The sequence below is a fragment of the Carcharodon carcharias genome, chromosome 16 (genome assembly GCF_017639515.1).
Source record: "Carcharodon carcharias isolate sCarCar2 chromosome 16, sCarCar2.pri, whole genome shotgun sequence".
In the NCBI taxonomy this organism is placed as follows: Eukaryota; Metazoa; Chordata; class Chondrichthyes; order Lamniformes; family Lamnidae; genus Carcharodon; species Carcharodon carcharias.
This window is the reverse complement of record NC_054482.1, coordinates 10209186-10226871: the sequence shown is the minus strand read 5'-3', so window position 1 is coordinate 10226871 and position 17686 is coordinate 10209186. Positions and strand designations below refer to the sequence as shown.

General features: G+C 43.4%; 1 protein-coding gene across 2 annotated transcripts in view; it reads right to left on the bottom strand.

The window, feature by feature from the left end:
* fam151a (family with sequence similarity 151 member A) overlaps window positions 1–14979 on the bottom strand; it is a 42803-nt gene extending 27824 nt beyond the window's left edge. The window contains exon 1 of one of the 2 annotated variants that reach the window (XM_041208120.1): window positions 14790–14979. In XM_041208120.1, the coding sequence (XP_041064054.1) occupies window positions 14790–14958 (169 nt within the window). In that variant the 5' untranslated portion in view covers window positions 14959–14979. The remainder of the gene's footprint in view (window positions 1–14789) is intronic. The other variant, XM_041208119.1, reaches the window with a different exon arrangement.
* Between the last annotated feature and the right edge of the window lie 2707 nt (window positions 14980–17686).

The window sequence follows — 17686 nt, the reverse complement described above, 5'->3', positions numbered from 1 at the left end:
CTACATTACAACAGTGGCTACACTTCAAAAAGTATTTCATTGGCTGTAAAGGGCTTTGGGACATCTTGACATTGTGAAAGGCATTATATAAACGCAAATCTTTCTTTTCCATTCCCTTCTTGGGTAAACCTTTACATCAGTGGAGTCTGAACTGCACTCTCTGAGCCACATGCAAACCCCAAGCCCTGAAACTTAACAAACAAATCCTGTTTATGTCTTTATTTTTGTTGGTTTGCCCTGCTAGGATTCTGTACACATGGAAATTTGGAAAGGGCTGTTCTTAGTGTCGTCCTGTCATTGGTGAATAAATGCTGTATCAGGGTAATAACGTTATGAACTATTTGCAAACTGATAGGAACATGGATTTAAAGTTAATGTAATCCACAAAGGCATAAAGCTTGGAAAGTTCTGTTTTAATCTTCTCAGCTGCCTGATCTGATTGAAAGCAGCTCAACATGGACATATGAATCAGGAACACTGTAACCCAAGATTCAAGAAGGGACTGGGGACTCCTCCCCACTGGTTCTTCTGCTATGCAATTAGTTGGAGAAAATAAGCACAGTAGCAACCACACAATTCAATGTCAACAACAATTATAACTGCAAACTTAAAAGCAATACCCTGGGCTCAGCAGATAAACATGGTTCTAAACTACATAGACCAGTAAAATCTCAGGTGTAATTCCATAGTTTGTGCTGGGTTATCTGACATCCAGGATTGTCCTGGAGTCTCCAGGAATTGAAGATCAATCTCCAGTGCACTGCTGTATGGAAAATCTTCGGGACATTAAAGTTTTTTTTCCCCTCAATTTTCTTTGAACATTTCTCTTTACCAGATATAAAAGTATTGGAAATTGGGAAAAGAAGGCTGTTTGGCTGATAGTCAAGCATCATCCAGTTGGGTAATGAGTTTTTTTGCTTTCCAATTAGTGTACAGAGGCAGTGTGTCACAAGGATGGATATGTCGGCTGACTAACGGCTGGACTGTGGGGCAAGTCATGTGATGAAGGCTCCAGGGATACATTTAATCACAGTTGGCAACCCTAGGGAGTAGAGAGAGGAAAATAAAACCAGCCAAGGTCAGGATCCTGCAACCTTTGCTAAAAAGTACATGTGTTCACACACTGGGTGGGAAAATTATCAGGCTCAGCTGTGATGCCCTCCATTATTGAAAAGCCCACCTACACTCACTGTTGGGGTCCAAGAAATAGAATGACCATTAGATGGAGGTCAACCAGTAACTGTGGAATCACCACTTACACAGCCCCCACCCCCACCCCCACACACCTGCCCCCCAACCACCCCCATTCCCCAGGATTAACCACCACATTCAGAAGACGAGGGGAGAATATTTTGGGAGTGGGATAAATTAAGTGGTGATTGAGGGTTGGCAGGGCGGGTGGGGGGAGAGGTGCAAGGGTCAGATTGAGGATTTTGATGATTGTAGAATAATGTCTGCAGTAAGTAATTGTGGTGAAATTCAAACAGGGAGTGTCTCAACCAACAACACCCTGCCCAAATCTGTAAATCATTAAACAGTATCATTAACATTTCTAGTGCTTTAGAGAATTCATCAGTAAAAGGCATTGTCAGTTCTCTGAGCTCTGTGGTGTCTGTAATGAAGATAATTACGAGGTAATTATAGAGCTGCGTGACTCTGAGTGTAACAAAAAATAGGACGATGCAGGGAGAGGTCCTGAATTGCAGTGTTTGATCATTGCTATCTGATTAAAGGGCAGGCAGCCTCACATTCTACAGGATCATTTTTCACTTCTATTCCATAAACAATTTCTACATGCTGACAGCATCTTCTATTGGTTTGACTTGTAGATAAGGTTCATTTTTAAATCTTCCTCTCATCAATTTCTGATGTAATGCCCAGACAATGCAAGGCCAGCAATTTGTGAAGATCCTATAACAACTGAAGGAAGTTACTTCTGGAAAGAGTCACGAAAGCAGGAAAGGTGCAAACATAACAATAACACGTGACAATTTCTGGATTTTTTTCCCATGCATTTACTAAGCATCATATAGTCTTAACTCTTCACGCAAAACTGTTCACAGATTTATTCTGTTGCCAAATTTTTGGATTCGTCAAGTTGAGATGTTATCACCGACACAGACCAGCAGCAGGTTGAAATGAGAACTCACTGGGCTAAGAAATCACAAACATGAACTTAGACCCTAGCAAACCACCAACATTCAGAAGTGAAAATTAAACAATGAATAGCTTTTTCAGCAGATTGCCTGTGGCAAGTTGCATTTTGTTGCCCTAGTTCGTTTCTTTTTAAGCTCATAATATTTTTGCAATGCATTTTTCTCCATTATATGCAAGCAGCCTGGAGCCAGGATCACTATATTGATGGTTTTGGGCTATTGTGAAAGATGGCTGCTTAATGCACTAAACAGTTTAGGTATCAATCCATTCAATTGCACAGCAAGAGCTTGAGCTAAGCAGACATATGAGAACTATACATTCACACATCAATGGTGTAAGCATTCACTTAAGGTAGTAACTTTGATTTATATCCTGTCCAGTAATTACTTTTCTGGCTAATGTAGGTTTCACATTCCAAACTCTAAAGTATATAGTAAAATAATTGTACACAAAAAGATAATTAATTCCCTTAAGTAGTTTTAATACTCAGAAAATATGGTGATTTACTATATATAGTTAGATGAAATAAAACAGAGAGTTCTTCTTTAATAAAAACAGAAAAAACAAAGCTGGAAATCCTCAGCAGGTCAGACAGTATCTGTGGAGAGAGAAACAGAGTTAACGTTTCAGGTCAATGACCTTTAATCAGAACTGGGAAAAATTAGAAATGTAATAGGTTCGAGCAAGGGGTGGATGGGACAGATACAAAAGGAAGGTCTGAGATAGGGTGTAAGACAGGAGAGATTGAATAACAGAACAGTTAGTCTGACAGGGCTAAGGGAATGGTGATGGGGCAAGGAAAGAAACAGAGAAACAAAAGATGTACCTAGAGTGGGTATTCTGCTGTATGAAAGCAAAAATAAGAGACAAACAAAAACATGCAAAGAAAATAAAGCAAAAATGGGGTTACAGTCTGAAACTGTTAAACTCAATGTTGAGTACAGAAGGCTGTAAGTTGCTTAATCGAAAGGTGAAATGCTGTTCCTCAAGCTTATGTTGGGCTTCACTAGAACAGTGCAAGCAGGTTAAGAACATAGACGTTAATGTGAGAGCAAGGTGGAAAATTAAAATGACAGAACACCAGAAGCTCAGGGTCATGCTTGAGGACTAAACAAAGCTGTTCCTTAAAGCAGTCACCCAATCAGCATTAGGTCTCCCCAGTATAAAGGAGACCATGTTATGAGCAGTGAATATCGTAAGCTGAATTGAAGGGAGCACATGTAAATCACTGCTTCGCCTGTAAGGAGTGTTTGGGGACGGTGAGGAGAGAGGAGGTAAAAGGGCAGCTGTGCATCTCTTGTGTTTGCATGGAAGGTGCCATGGGAAAGGGATGGGGTGATTGAGATGTGGACCACTTCAGAATGCTGAAAGGGGAGGGGAGGAGAAAATGTGTTTGGTGGTGGCATCATGCTAGAGGTGGCAGTAATGACTGAAAATGCCCCCTAAAACACGGAGGCTGGTGGGATCGTAGATGAGGATGAGGGAATCCCTATCACGGTTCTGGGAGAGAGGGGAAGGGATAAAAGCAGAATTGCGGGAAATGTGGTGGACATGTTCTGGGGGGCGATGGTGGCAGAATCCTTGGTTGAGGAAAAAGAGATCTCAGAAAAGCCAGTGCAGCAGGTTGCATCATTGGAACAGATGCAAGAGAGATGGAGAAACTGGGAGAATGGAATGGAGTCCATACAGGATGTACGGTGTGAGGAAGTACTGTTAAGGTAGCTGTGGGAGTCAGTGGGCTTTTAATGAATATAAGTTGATAGTCTATAGTCAGAAATGGAGTCAGAGAAATCAAGGAAGAGAAGGGAAGAGCCAAAGATAGAAACCAAGAGAAGGGTGGAAACTGGAAGCAATGTTGATGAAGATTTCCAGTTTGGGGCAAGAGCAGGACGCAGCACTGATACAGTCATCAACGTATCAGAAAAAAAGTTGAGGGAGAGCGCCCCCCCACCCCCCCAAAAAAACCAAGTAGGACTGGAACAAGAAATGTTTAACATATCTCAAAATGACTGGCATAACTAGGAGCCATACAGGTACCCACAGCAACACCTTTTATTTGGAGGCAGCGAGATGAATTAAAGAAAAAATTGTTCAATGAGACAAGTTCAACCAGGTGGAGGAACATAGTGGTCGATGGAAACGTTTTTTTTTTGCTAACAGGATATGGGCGTTGCTGGCTAGGCCAGCATTTATTGCCCATCCCTAACTGCCCTTGAGAAAGTGATGGTGAGCCACCTCTTGAACCGTTGCAGTCCATCTGGTGTAGCTACACCCACAGCGCTGTTAGGAGTTCATGGATTTTGGCCCAGTGACAGTGAAGGAACTGCAATAGAGTTCCAAGTCAGGATGGTGAGTGACTTGGAGGGGAACTTGCAGATGCTGGTGTTCCCATGCATCTACTGCCCTTGTCCTTCTAGGTGGTAGAGATCGCTGGTTTGGATTGTGCTGTTGAAGGAGCCTTTGAGTTGTTTGCTTGGGCATCCGTTCAAGGGAGAAGTGGAGCGCTCTCAGACTGTCGTGGTGGAGATTGCAGGTGTAGAGAGATTGATTGTCATAGCGAAGAGGAGGCGGGTAGGGCCAGGAAATTGGAAACTTTTAAAGTGACGGAAGACATCAGAAGAGTCACGGATGTAGGTGGGAGAGACTGGAGAAGGGCATTAAAAAATTGAGTCAAGGTAGGAAGAAATCAGTTCAGTGGGGTAGGAACAAGCTGAAACAATGGGTCTACCAGGGCAGTCCTGATTAGGGATCTTGGGAAGGAGATTCTTCTTTGGTTCATGTGGTCTTGGACCTTTAAAGATGATGAACCAGACGGTCCTGTGACTAAAGGCATTCTTCAGTAGTTGTGATACCCATTATCAGCAGAGCACATTATTTTGCAAGAGTTCCCACAGGCAGTCAGTAACTTTTTTTAAAGCTCTGCCTATGTACTTGAACGACACATTAGAAAGGATGTACGTAACCCATCTGACCTTTGCTTGATTACTTAACTGAAATGGGAATTTTATTTTACGGTGGCCTAAGGTTTTGTGTTAGATTTCATTCACCTGAGTGTGCACTGCACAGCACTTGCCAAATATATAAATGTTGAGTGTTAAGTACTGAAGAACTTACTGTGTAACGGTCATTCAAAAGGTTTACAGTATTTGTCAGTTTAGCTACACTAAAAAGAATGAATACTGAAGAAAGCTGATATGATGACAGTTTGTCACTGAACTTTTCAGAAGTGATCCCTTGAGCATCAGTGAGAAGAACAGCACTGAGTGTGGTGGTAGCAGCAATCGAAGCATTCAAAAGAGAATTAGACTGTTATCTGAAAATGAAGAATGTGCAGGGTTACAGGGAGAAGGCAGGAGAATGGCATTAAGTGAATTGTTCTTTCAAGAGAGCCTGTGCAGACGTGATGGGGCTGAATGGCCTCTTTCTGTGTTGTAACAATTCTGATTCTGTCTGACAGTGCAATCAGTTTGTTGCCAAAGGAGAGGGTAAATGTTTTTTTTTATGTTTACAAGCCAAGAGATAGCTTTGATACTGAAGGCTTACTAAGGATTCACTAAGTATAGACTTTGAACTTAAACTCACATAATCCCTGCAAGAATATGGACATAAGATGATGATCTATCATGAAACCTACAATTAGATGATATTTATGATGGACTAAAGCCTGTAAATTATTATTAAGACTCTACTGTAATCACTAACATTCAAGCCTATAATGACATTGACCATATTCTGCAATTGTAGTTAAACTAAATAATGGTAGTAATGCAGCTCAGTGTCTGCTTACTGTTTGAAATTCTCATCCTTGTTTTCAAATCCTTCCACGGCCTCACCTTTTCCTATCTCAGTACTTAACTCTACAAACCTCCAAGATTTCTGTGCTCCCTCAATTCTGCCACTTGCACATCCCCAATTTTCATCACTCTATCACTGGCGGCTGGGTCTATAGATTACCCGGCCTTAAGGTCTGGAATTACATCACTAATCCTCTCCCACTGTCTCCTTTTTTAAGCTGCGCCTTATAACCTACCAAGCATTTGTTCACCTGTCCTAATATCTCCTTATATGGTTTAGCATCAAACTTTGTTTGATTATGCTCCTGAGAAGCCTTGTCATCTTTTACCTTATTGAAGGCCCTATATAAATGCAAGTTGTTGTTGTTGTTGATGTTTGCAGGAATTGGACTTCATTCAATATTGAGTTTTAATTCTGCTGTCAATTAGTTTGGTTGAATCTATAATTAATACCTTTAGACTGGAAAGAGACAACTTAGGTATGTATTCACATGTACAAAATATTAAACAGGGAACAATAGATTCTAATTTAAAGTTTGGAAGTGGGCATAATGGTGGAGGGGAGGGTCGTCATACAGTAACCTTCTATTAATAGGCCACCTACTGGAATTTATCAATATGAGTTTGAGCTATGGGGTAAGAGCAGGGAAGTGGGATTAATTGGATAGCTCTCTCAAAGGGCCATGTTAACTGGCCTCCTTCTGTACTGCATGATCCTAAAAATATGATATATCGGATACACTGGAATATTGTCAATTATTTAATACTTGGCAATTTTACAGATCACCTCAACAATTACAGATCTGGGGCAGAGCAGAGCTGTAAAAAGTGAGACCTCAGTGAGCAAAGCAGAGCTGTAAAGAGCGAGACTTCAGTGAGCAGAGCTGTAAAGAGTGAGACATCAGTGAGCAGAGCAGAGCTGTAAAGAGCGAGACTTCAGTGGGCAGAGCAGAGCTGTAAAGAGTGAGACTTCACTGAGCAAAGCAGGTCTTAAATTTAAGGAAATAGTCCTTTACTTAAAAACAAACAAAAAGTGTGGCAAAGGAGTTCAATCCCATGTGTTGTATGGCCTGCAGCATGTGGGAATTCTTAGACACCCCTTGCAGTTTGGATAACCACTTGTGTAGAAAGTGCCACTGGCTTGACCAGCTTAAGCAACAGGTTTTGAAGCTTAAGTGTCAAGACAAAGTGGTGCATCCGCGAGGCTGAGGGTTATGTGGATAGCACGTTTTTTAGGTGTGGTCACTCCGCAGCTCAAGGAAATGCAGTCAGAGAGGGAATGGGTGACCACCAGTCAGAAGAAGGGTGGCAGGCAGGTAGTCAGGAAAGGCCCAGAGTGCACCTCACTCGAGAACAGTTTTTCTCTTTTAAAAATGGTGAGGGTGAAGGTTCCTCTGGAGAGTGCAGCCAGCGCCAAGTTCACGGCACTGTGGGTGGCTCAACTGCAGAAGGGAGGAGGAGTGCAAGAGCATTAATGGTAGAAGACTCAATAGTGAGAGGTGCAGACAGGTGCTCCTGCAGCCATAGACATGACTCAGGGATGGTGTGTTGCCTCCCCGGTGCCAGGGTCAAGGATGTCACAGAATGTCACAGGGCATTCTGAAGGGGGAGGGCGAACAGTCAAGAGGTCGTGGTTCACATTAGTACCAACAACATAGGAAGAAAGAGGGATGAAGTCGTGCAACAAGAATTAGGGAGCTAGGTAGCAGATTAAAAAGCAGGACCTCAAAGGTTGTAATCTCAGAATTATTCCCTGTGCCATATGCTTTAGTGAGTATAGGAATAAGAGGATAGAGAGGATGAATGCGTGGCTGAAGAGATGGTGCAGGAGGGACAGCTTTAGTTTCCTGGATCACTGGGTCTGTTTCTGGCAAAGGTGGGACCTGTACAAGTCGGACGGGTTGCACCTGAACCGGAACAGGACCAACAACCTTGTGGGGAGGCTTAAACTAATTTGGCAGAGGGATAGGATACAGAGTGGAGGTACAGTAGGCAGACATGTACAGCCAAATATAGAAGAGAAACTAAGTCAGTCTGGAAGGCAGAGCGAATATAGACCTGTTAAGGCACAAGGGAATAATACAAGGCTAGATTGCAACTATTTTAATGCAAGGAGTCTTACAAGTCAGGCAGATGAATTGAGAGTATGGAATAACACATAGGAATATGATATTGTTGCTATCACAGAGACATGGTTGAGGGAAGGGCAGGACTGGCAGCTCAATATTCCATGGCATAGAATCTTCAGGCAGGACAGGGGGCGGTGAAGGGTGTAAAAGAGGTGACATTGCAATATTGATCAAGGAGTCAATTACTGCAGTGAGGAGGGACGGCATCTTAGAAGGTTCCTCAAATGAGGCCATATGGGTAAAACTTAAAAACAAAAAGGGGACAATCACTTTGATGGGAGTGTACTATAGGCTTCCAAATAGTCAGGAGGAGATAGAGGAGCAGATATATTGGAAAATCTCAGAGAAGAGTAAAAATAATAGGGTAGTAATAGTAGGGGATTTCAACTTCCCCAATATTAACTGGGATAGTCTTAGTGTGAAAGGCTTAGAGGGGGCATTCAGGAGAGCTTTATGAGCCAGCACATAGAAAGACCTACAAGAGAAGGGGTGGTCCTGGCCTGATCTTAGGGAATGAAGCCGAGCAAGTGGTAGAAGTGTTAGTGGGGGAGCATTTCAGGGATAGTGACAATAACTCTAAGATTTAAGGTAGCTACGGAAAAGGGCAAAGATGGACTGGAAATAAAGGCCCTGAATTTGGGGAAGGCCAATTTCAATATGATAAGACAGGATCTAGCCAGAGTGGACTGGAAGCAGCTACTTGTAGGAAAGTCTACATCAGACCAGTGGGAGTCATTCAAAAAAGAAATAATGAGAGTTCAGGGCCAACATGTTCCCATAAAGGTGAAGGGTAGGACCAACAAGTCCAGGAAACCCTGGATGTCAAGGGATATAGAGGATTGGATAAGGAAAAAAAGGAGGCTCATGGCAGATGCAGAGGCCTGAAAACAGCAGAAGCCCTAGAGGAGTATAGAAAGTGTATGGGGGGTACTTAAAAAAGTAATTAGGAGAGTGAAGAGGGGGCATGAGAAAACACTGGAAGGTGAGATAAAGGAAAATCCCAAGGCATTTTATAAATATGTTAAGGGCAAGAGGATAACCAGGGAAAGAGTAGGGCCCATTAGGGACCAAAGTGGCAATCTGGGATCAGAGATAGCCTGTATGGCTATCAAGATGTCTAACAAGTTTGATTTAATTTTTCGAGAAGGTGACTGGTTGGGTAGATGAGGTAGTGCAGTTGACGTAGTTTACATGGACTTCAGTAAGGCTTTTGACAAGGTCCCGCATGGGAGAACGGTCAAGAAAGTAAGACCCCATGGGATCTAGGGCAAATTGGATCCAAAATTGGCTTGGGGGCAGGAGGCAGAGGGTGATGGTCGAAGGTTGTTTTTGCAATTCGAAGCCTGTGACGAGTGGCGTACCGCAGGGATTAGTGCTGGGACCCTTACTGTTTGTAGTGTACATTAATGATTTAGACGTGAATATATGATCAGTAAGTTCGCAGATAACACGAAATTGGTGGTGTCGTAAAGTGAGGAGGAAAGTCTTAGATTACAGGACAATATAGATGGGCTGGTAAGATGGACAGAGCTGTGGCAAATGGAATTTAATCCTGAGAAAAGTGTGAGGTGATGCATTTTGGGAGGACTAACACGGCAAGGCAATACACAATGAATGGTAAGACCCTAGGAAGTACAGAGGATCAGAGGGACCTCGGTGTACATGTCCATAGATCCCTGGAGGCAGCAGCATAGGTAGATAAGGTGGTTAAGAAGGCATATGGGATAATTGTCTTTATTAGCCGAGGCATAGAATATAAGAACAGTAGAGATATGCTGGAACTGTATAAAATGTTAGTTAGGACACAGCTAGAGTGCTGTGTGCAGCTCTGGTCGCCACACTATAGGAAGGATGTGATTGCACTGGAGAGGGTGCAGAAGAGATTCACCAGGATGATGCCTGGGCTGGAGTGTTTCAGCTATGAAGAGAGACTGGATAGGTTAAGCTTGTCTTGCTTAGAGCAGAGAAAGCTGAGGGGGGACCTGATAGAGGCATACAAAATTATGAGGGGCATAGATAAGAATAAACCTTTCCCCTTAGCGGAGGTGTCAATAACTAGGATGGGGGGTGGGGGGGTGGGGGGGGGGCGGCATAGATTTAAGGTAAGGGGCAGGATGTTTAGAGGGGATTTGAGGAAAAATTTTTTCACCCAGAGGGTGGTTGGAATCTGGAACAAACTACCTGAGGGGGCGGTAGAGGCAGAAACCCTCACAACATTTAAGTAGTATTTAGATGAGCATTTGAAAATGCCATAGCATACAGGGTTATGGGCCCTTGAAGTGGTAGAAAATGGGATTAGAATACCTATGTGCTTGATGGCTGGCACAGACACGATGGGCTGAAGGGCCTGTTTCTGTGCTGTATAACTGAGACTAGCAACTCCACTAGCGTATCCACATCATATTACTGTCACAGCTTTGAACTCTACTACCTTCACTGTTGTCAGCAATGCTGCTGAGTCAATGTGAGGAATGACATTATCTACTCAATATTCATGGTGCTTAACTTCCACCCTCCCATCTTCCCAGTGAATGTGTCTTCTCTTGTAAGGCAACGATTCCATAAGAGCCTGCAGCATTCTGGTATCCCAAAAACAAGAGTGCACTCTTCATAAGTGAATTTGGAAAGTTAATATCAGCACACTACCCAAACACAGACAGCATCACAACCAAGCCCAAGCCTACCAGAAATCCATACATGCAAAAAGCTTCAAGCAGTGGGATTTGACCTGGGTGCTTTTACTAGAATTTGACCATACATTCAGTCCACGGACCAAAAAGGTTACCATTTTTTGCACCAAGCTTTTGAGATAGTTTCTGTTTGAGTCTTCCATTGAAGTGCAGGGTGATGGCAGCACACTGTTGTTGGAATCTACCTCATAAAAAGCAGCGAGAACACAGGAAGTGGAGCAGCCAATCAGACCTGCAAGCCTGGTCCACCATTCTGTTAGATCATGATTGATCTGTACCTCAATTCCATTTACCCATCTTTGCTCCCTAACCCTCGATATCCTTATCTAATACAAACCTGTCCAACTCCGTCTTGAAAGGTCCAATATCCTTGCATCCACACCCTTTTGGGGGAAGGTTGTTCCAGACTTCCACTACCCTATGTGTGAAAAAGTGGCTTCTGTTTTAATTCCTCTAATTAGAAGATGGTTTCCCCCGTCAGAGGATACAGAGGCTGTAAAAAAATTCCTGGCACTATTTCGAAGAAGAGTAGGGGAGTTATTCCTGGTGTCCTGGCCGATATTTACCCTTCAATCAACATCACAAAAACAGATTTTCTGTTCATTACCACAGTGCTGTTGGCGGGAGCTTGCTGACCACAAATTGGCTGCTGTGTTTACAACAGTGGATACACTTCAAAATGCCTTGAGACATCTTGTGGCATGACAAGTGCTATATAAATGCAAGTCTTTTTCACTTCATCAAATCGCCTTATCATTCCAACACCTCAATTAACTTTCCCCACAATCTTCTAAATTCCAAGGAATACAAGGTTCATTTATACAATTTGTCTGCACAAATTAACCTTGTATGTCCTCATATTATTTTAGTGAATCTCCCCTCCAAGTTCCTTATACCCTTCCTGAAGCACGGCACCTAAACAGAAAGAAGTATACCAAATGGGGCCTGACCAAAGCCCTGTACAACTGAAGAATAGTTTCCAGTCCTTTATAGTCCCAGATTTAGTGCTATTCATGTTGAATACACATTGTTCTCCTCTCAGATTATTCTAGGATAGCTGGCCAATCCCATTGTTCTGGTTTGAACTGCTTTTCTAGAATATGGGGACCGTTAAAGGAATAAAGGTCTTATTAAAAAACAGGAGAAGAGGCCAGAGGGATCACAATTTTGGAAACACTCAGCAAAATAGACAAAACTTCTGTGGAGAGAAGTGGCAGGATAATGTTCCAGAGATGAATCCTGCATTAGTCCCATTAATGGTTATACATAAAACTTTAACTTGTCACTTCACAGATGTTGTGCCTGACTCACTGATTGTTTCCAGCTCTTTCTGTTTTGTTACTGAAACCACAATGATAGGCTCATCTGATATTTTCTGCTTCAAGTTAAAGCCTCCCATTTCACTAGTGGACACATGGCTATATCTGAACTTCTTTTGTAATCTTGTCTAGTCACATAGGCTCGCAGTCTCACTGGTACAATTCTACTGGCCCCAAGCTACTTGGGCTGCATTGGCCAATTTCAATTCCTACCACTACACCTTCCCATGAACTATATTCAGAGACTCCAGATGAGTTCCTGCTGTTTTACTGGAGTTGGCACTGACTTGTTAGTAATGCTGCAGCAGGCTGCAACTGCACTGATGTGGTACCAAAGATACACAGTGAGCGTTCACTGAGCAGTGCACAAGTTGGAAGTTAATTAGAAATCCTTCCAAAGGCAGTGTCATACTTAATAATATCTGGAGAGTGATGCAGTGGATTTTGTCAAGGTTCATCCCGAGCAGTTCTGTGACACAGGACTCTGTGCTCTATGGGCTGTCCCCAGGGACACACAACAAGACAAACATCAACAGAAGCTGGAGATCACCAACTCGGTGAAAGACACTCTTTGGTCTGCCCGAAACTTGTTGGTCTTCCAGTGCAAAGAGTTGCCCCTGACCGAATGTTGCAGACTGGCACATTCCAGGGTCCAGGACTATGTGTTGAGGGACGCACCAAAGCTTGGTGCAGCCGCTGCAGAGGCTCAATGGGGAAAGGTCGCTGTCTAAGATCTTTCAGCCATAGTGCACCAAGTGGCTGGGAATTGTATAGACCCCTTGGGCTCTACGGCTCACACTGAATGTACTCAGTGAATATTACATGTACCACAATTGTGTTGAAGCATCTTAGAGTGCAACATAATCTATGTAGACAACGTAAATACCATTGCACTGTCTGATTGTGTGTTCTGGCCATTTTGAAATGTCTGTAATGTTCCTTGATTGTATTGAAACACCTCAGGGTGCAACATGGTCTTTGTGGAAAACTTGAACATTATTGCATGTTTTGTGATGACCATTTTGAAATGTTTTGTAATGTTCTTTCAGATATTTTATGAATAAAGTACGTTGTTGCAAAAAGAATACTGAATAATATATGCCAGAAGGCCCAGTTTGTGCTGAGTTGACTGATGTCAATCACCGTGAAATGATGCTATGTTTGCCATTGGCTAGAGAAAACCAATAAAAATCAGCAGGCCTCCCAGTCCTAATCACAATCCAGTGATACACTGCTGGAAAGTGTAAATATCTGGTGAGGACATGATCAATATGATGGCTTCCATAGTTAAATAGCCTGTTAACACTTACAATCCAGGCTTAAACACAAAAAAATGACCACTTGGCTTGTAGAACATTACTTCAACAGAGGAGGGAGGAAAGGGCTGACAGCTTCAGTTTGTTTGTTAATTATTTTGTAATCAGTCCAGCTCATCTCAGGAATGAATACTGATGTCTGCAAACTGAAATTAGAGGCAAACCCACAGAACCATGAGTCTCCTCCAGCATCCACTTATTTATGTAAAGAAAAAGACTTGCATCCATGCAGCAACTTTCACAACCACAGGCTGTCTCAAAGTGCTTTACAGCCAATGAAGTGGTTTCAAAGCCACTGTTGTACTGGAGGGAGCGCAGCAGCTAATTTGCACACACCAAGCTCCTACAAACTGTAATGTGATAATAATTAGATAATCTGTTTTTGTGATGTTGATTGAGGGATAAATATTGGCCAGGCGACTGGGGGGGGAGGGTCTTCAAAATAGTACCTTGGGATCTTTCATGCCACACGAGAGGGCAGACAGGGCCTTGGCTTAACATCACATCCGAAAGACGGCACCTCTGACAATGTTCCCTCATCATCCCCTTAGTAATGCACTGGAGTGTCAACCTTGATCTTTGTGCTAAAGTCCTGGAGTGGGACCTGTCCTACAACCTCCTGACTCAGAGTCAAGATTGCTGCCCACTGAGTGACACTTAAATGTCGAAGGGTCATGAGGACTCGAAACGTCAACTCTTTTCTTCTCCGCCGATGCTGCCAGACCTGCTGAGTTTTTCCAGGTAATTCTGTTTTTGTTTTGTGTTTGTAGACTGTTTGTAGTTGTGAGAGAAAGAGAGTCAGACTGTGTTTGTGAACTGTTTGTAGTTGTGAGAGAGAGTCAGTCTGTGTTTGTGGACTGTAATTGTGAGAGAAAGAGACACACACAGCATGTGACGGAGTGTGTGTAAGCCAATCCGTATGTGTGAACCAGACTGTAAGCATATCTGAAACAAAAACAAAAATAGCTGGAAAAACTCAGCAGGTCTGGCAGCGTCTGCGGAGAGGAACAGAGTTAACGTTTCGAGTCCGTATGAGTCTTTTAACAATTGCAAGCATGTCTGTTTGTATTCGTGAGCCGGTCTATGCGTGTGTGAGACAGTCTTTAGACCTGTCAGTGCAGATGTGGGACAGTGAATTACGACGGAGTGAAGCTTCTGTTAGAAGGGCTCTCGCCGCCTTTATCATGTGTTCCCATCACAGGTAAGGTCGAGTACTTTCATACCTCGGACACACTGTCAGAGCACCTCATGCTGTGAACTCTACCCCTCTGATTCCCTCCCGCGGCTCTGAGGCTTGGCTGGAAAGGGGGTTAGGGGTTTGGGGTGTGGGGGGGGGGGGGTAGTGGTGGAGGGGTTGGGTTGACAGACAAGACCTCTTCCTTACCTGGGAAAAAGAAATTCCTATAAACAGCGAAGTATCCCACCAGCCCCAGGTAAGCGGCGACCAGCAGGGCAGAGAAGAGGCCGGCCAACAGCATCCAGCGCCGGCGGAGGGAGGCGCCGTCTCTCCCATCTTTATAAAGAACCTCCCGGTCTGCTGCCGGCTGCAGCATCGCGGCTTCTGCTGCCTGCCCGCGCGGAGGAGGCTTTTAGAAAGTGCGGGGGAAGGTCAACCAATTCCGCCCTGCGGACAGGCAGCGCAGATCCGCCCAGTTCCTGCTTCCCAGTCGAGATTCGGCACTTGGTGGGGTGGCTGGGTGGGGGGGAACAAGCAACAGAACCACTTTTATAATTACAAATAAATCATTTCCAAAGGCAGACTCTAGAATTATAGAAAAGAATAACTGTGCAGTTTCTTTTTTTAAAACGTTGCAGACGCAAAGCAAAATAAATTTAGAAACTATTCGTGATGAAATATTAGATGACCCATAAACAGAAGGTTCGAGTCACTGGTGCCACTTTTCCACTCAGTGTCCAAAAGGGCAGGTTGCAGTTGAAAGCGGCCGGTGTCAGATGCCCGAATTATATGAAACCATAACAGTGCAGAAGGAGGCCCTTCGGCCCTTCGTGGCTGTGCCAGCTCTTCAAAAGAAATGCCGAATTCGGACCAACCTCCCGTTCTTTCTCCTGTAAATTTATATTTCTCAAATGTATGTCAAAAAGTTGCTACTGAAGCTGTTTCCACCACATTTCTGGCAGCGCATTCTGGATCCTAACAGTTCACCGTGTAAGAAATGTCTCCTCATCTCCCCCGGTAGATCATACAGCTCTTTGAGAATGCTCTGCCTTTCAGCAAGATTACGGCTGATCGTCTACCATTTCCATCCCCCATCCCCTGATTCCCTTAGTGTTCAAAAATATACCAGTCTCAATCTTGAATGTGCTCAGCAACTGAAGTGGAGGGAGCTGGGGTGGAAATCCCCATCTGTGTCCTTTAGTTACGGATCCTCCTACCAGTGGAAACAGCTTCTCCCTATTTATCAAAGCCCTTCATAATTTTGAACACGTCTATTAAATTCCCTATTAATCTTCTCTGCTCTAAGAAAAACAATCCCAGCTTCTCTAGCCTCACCACATAACTGAAGTCCTTCAGCTCTGGTACCATTCTAGCTAATCTCCTCTGTGACCTTTCTAATGTCTTGACATTCTTCCTAAAGTGTGGTGCCCAGAACGGGCCACACTAGGGGCTGGGGCCTAACCAGTGATTTATAAAGGAAATTTATAATTTCCTTGCTTTTGTGCTTTATGCTTCCATACAGTTTAGATTCCCATAAATTGTTTTAACAGCCTTATCAACTTGTCCTGTCACCTTCAAAGATTTGTGTATGCCTCTGTTCCTGCACCCATTTTAAATCGTACCATTTCATTTATATTACCTCTCTTCATTCTTTCTTTCAAAATGCATCACTTCACATTTCTCTACATACTATTTCAATGCCTCAGGAGTCTGAAAGCTTTCGCTGTCAATCAAGTTCTTTTAAAATGTAGCCGCTGTTGTAATGTAGGATAACAGCAGCCAATTTACACTCAGCAAGCTCCCCAAAGCAGCAATTAGATAAATGATGAGGTCATTCTTTTTGATGGTGGTTGAGGAGTAAATATCAAAATCCAGTGTGATATTGGGATGTTCAATGGACTTAAAGCATAAAGGCCAGGAAGTGGTAATGAGTTTGCACACCGGTACAGCCACACACGGAGTAAAATGCACGATCCTGGTCTGGTACTACAGTAAGGTTACAGTGCAGAAGCAGATACCCAAAATAATGCCCAGATTAAAGCATCTGAGCTGTGAGGAGAGGTTCAGGGGCCAGTAATAGATTACTCTGAAGAAGACTAAGAATTGATCTTGTTTGAGTGTTCAAGTTTCATAAGAGAATAGATAAACTGAATTCTGATCAAATATTTTCCGTTTGCTCTCAGCTTCAGAACCAGGCTCAAATTTAGAAGTGAGAAGGTGCAAAGTCAGTATTGATTTCATTACCCTATACCAAAGTGACAGCATGAAGTGTGGGAGTAGAGAGGGAAGGGTGATAGTGTGAACTGGCAGTGAGGAGAGAAGATGGTTAGTGTAAATCTGTAGCCCTGCAGGTTGCAGTACTTCAGGTGCGTGTCCAGGCACCTCCTAAATGAGATGAGTTCTTCTGCCTCTACCACCCTTTCAGGCAGTGAGTTGCAGACCACTCCCACCCTCTGGGTGAAAAACAATTCCCTCCTTTCCCCTTTAATTCTCCTACCAAGCACTTTAAATCTATGCCCCCTAGTCACTGACCTCTCTGCTAAGGTAAATAGGCCCTTCCATCCACTCTGTCCAGGCCTCTCACAACATTGTACACCTCAATCAAATCTCCCCTCAGCCTCCTCTGTTCCAAGGAAAGCAACCCCAGCCTATCCAATCTTCCCTCATAGCTTCAATTTTCCAGTCCTGGCATCATCTTTGTACATCTCGTCTCTACCCTCTCTAGTGCAATTACATCCTTCCTGTAATGAGATGACCAGAACTGCACATAGTACTCAAGTTGTAGTCTAATTAATGTTTTATATAGCTCCAGCATAGTCTCCCTGCTCTTAGATTCTGTGGCTCGGCTAATGAAGGAAAAGATTCCATATGCCTTCTTAATGACCTTATTGACCCATCCTGCTACCTTCAGGGAGCTGTGGACATTCACTCATATGACCATACAAACATACAAATTAGAAGCAGAAGTAGGCCATTTGGCCCTTCAAACCTGCTCCGCCATTCAATAAGATCATGGTTGATCTGACTGTAACCTCCTGCCCTTTCATTCCTGTTTTTATCAAGAATCTAACTACCTCTGCCTTGAAAATATTCAAAGACTCTGC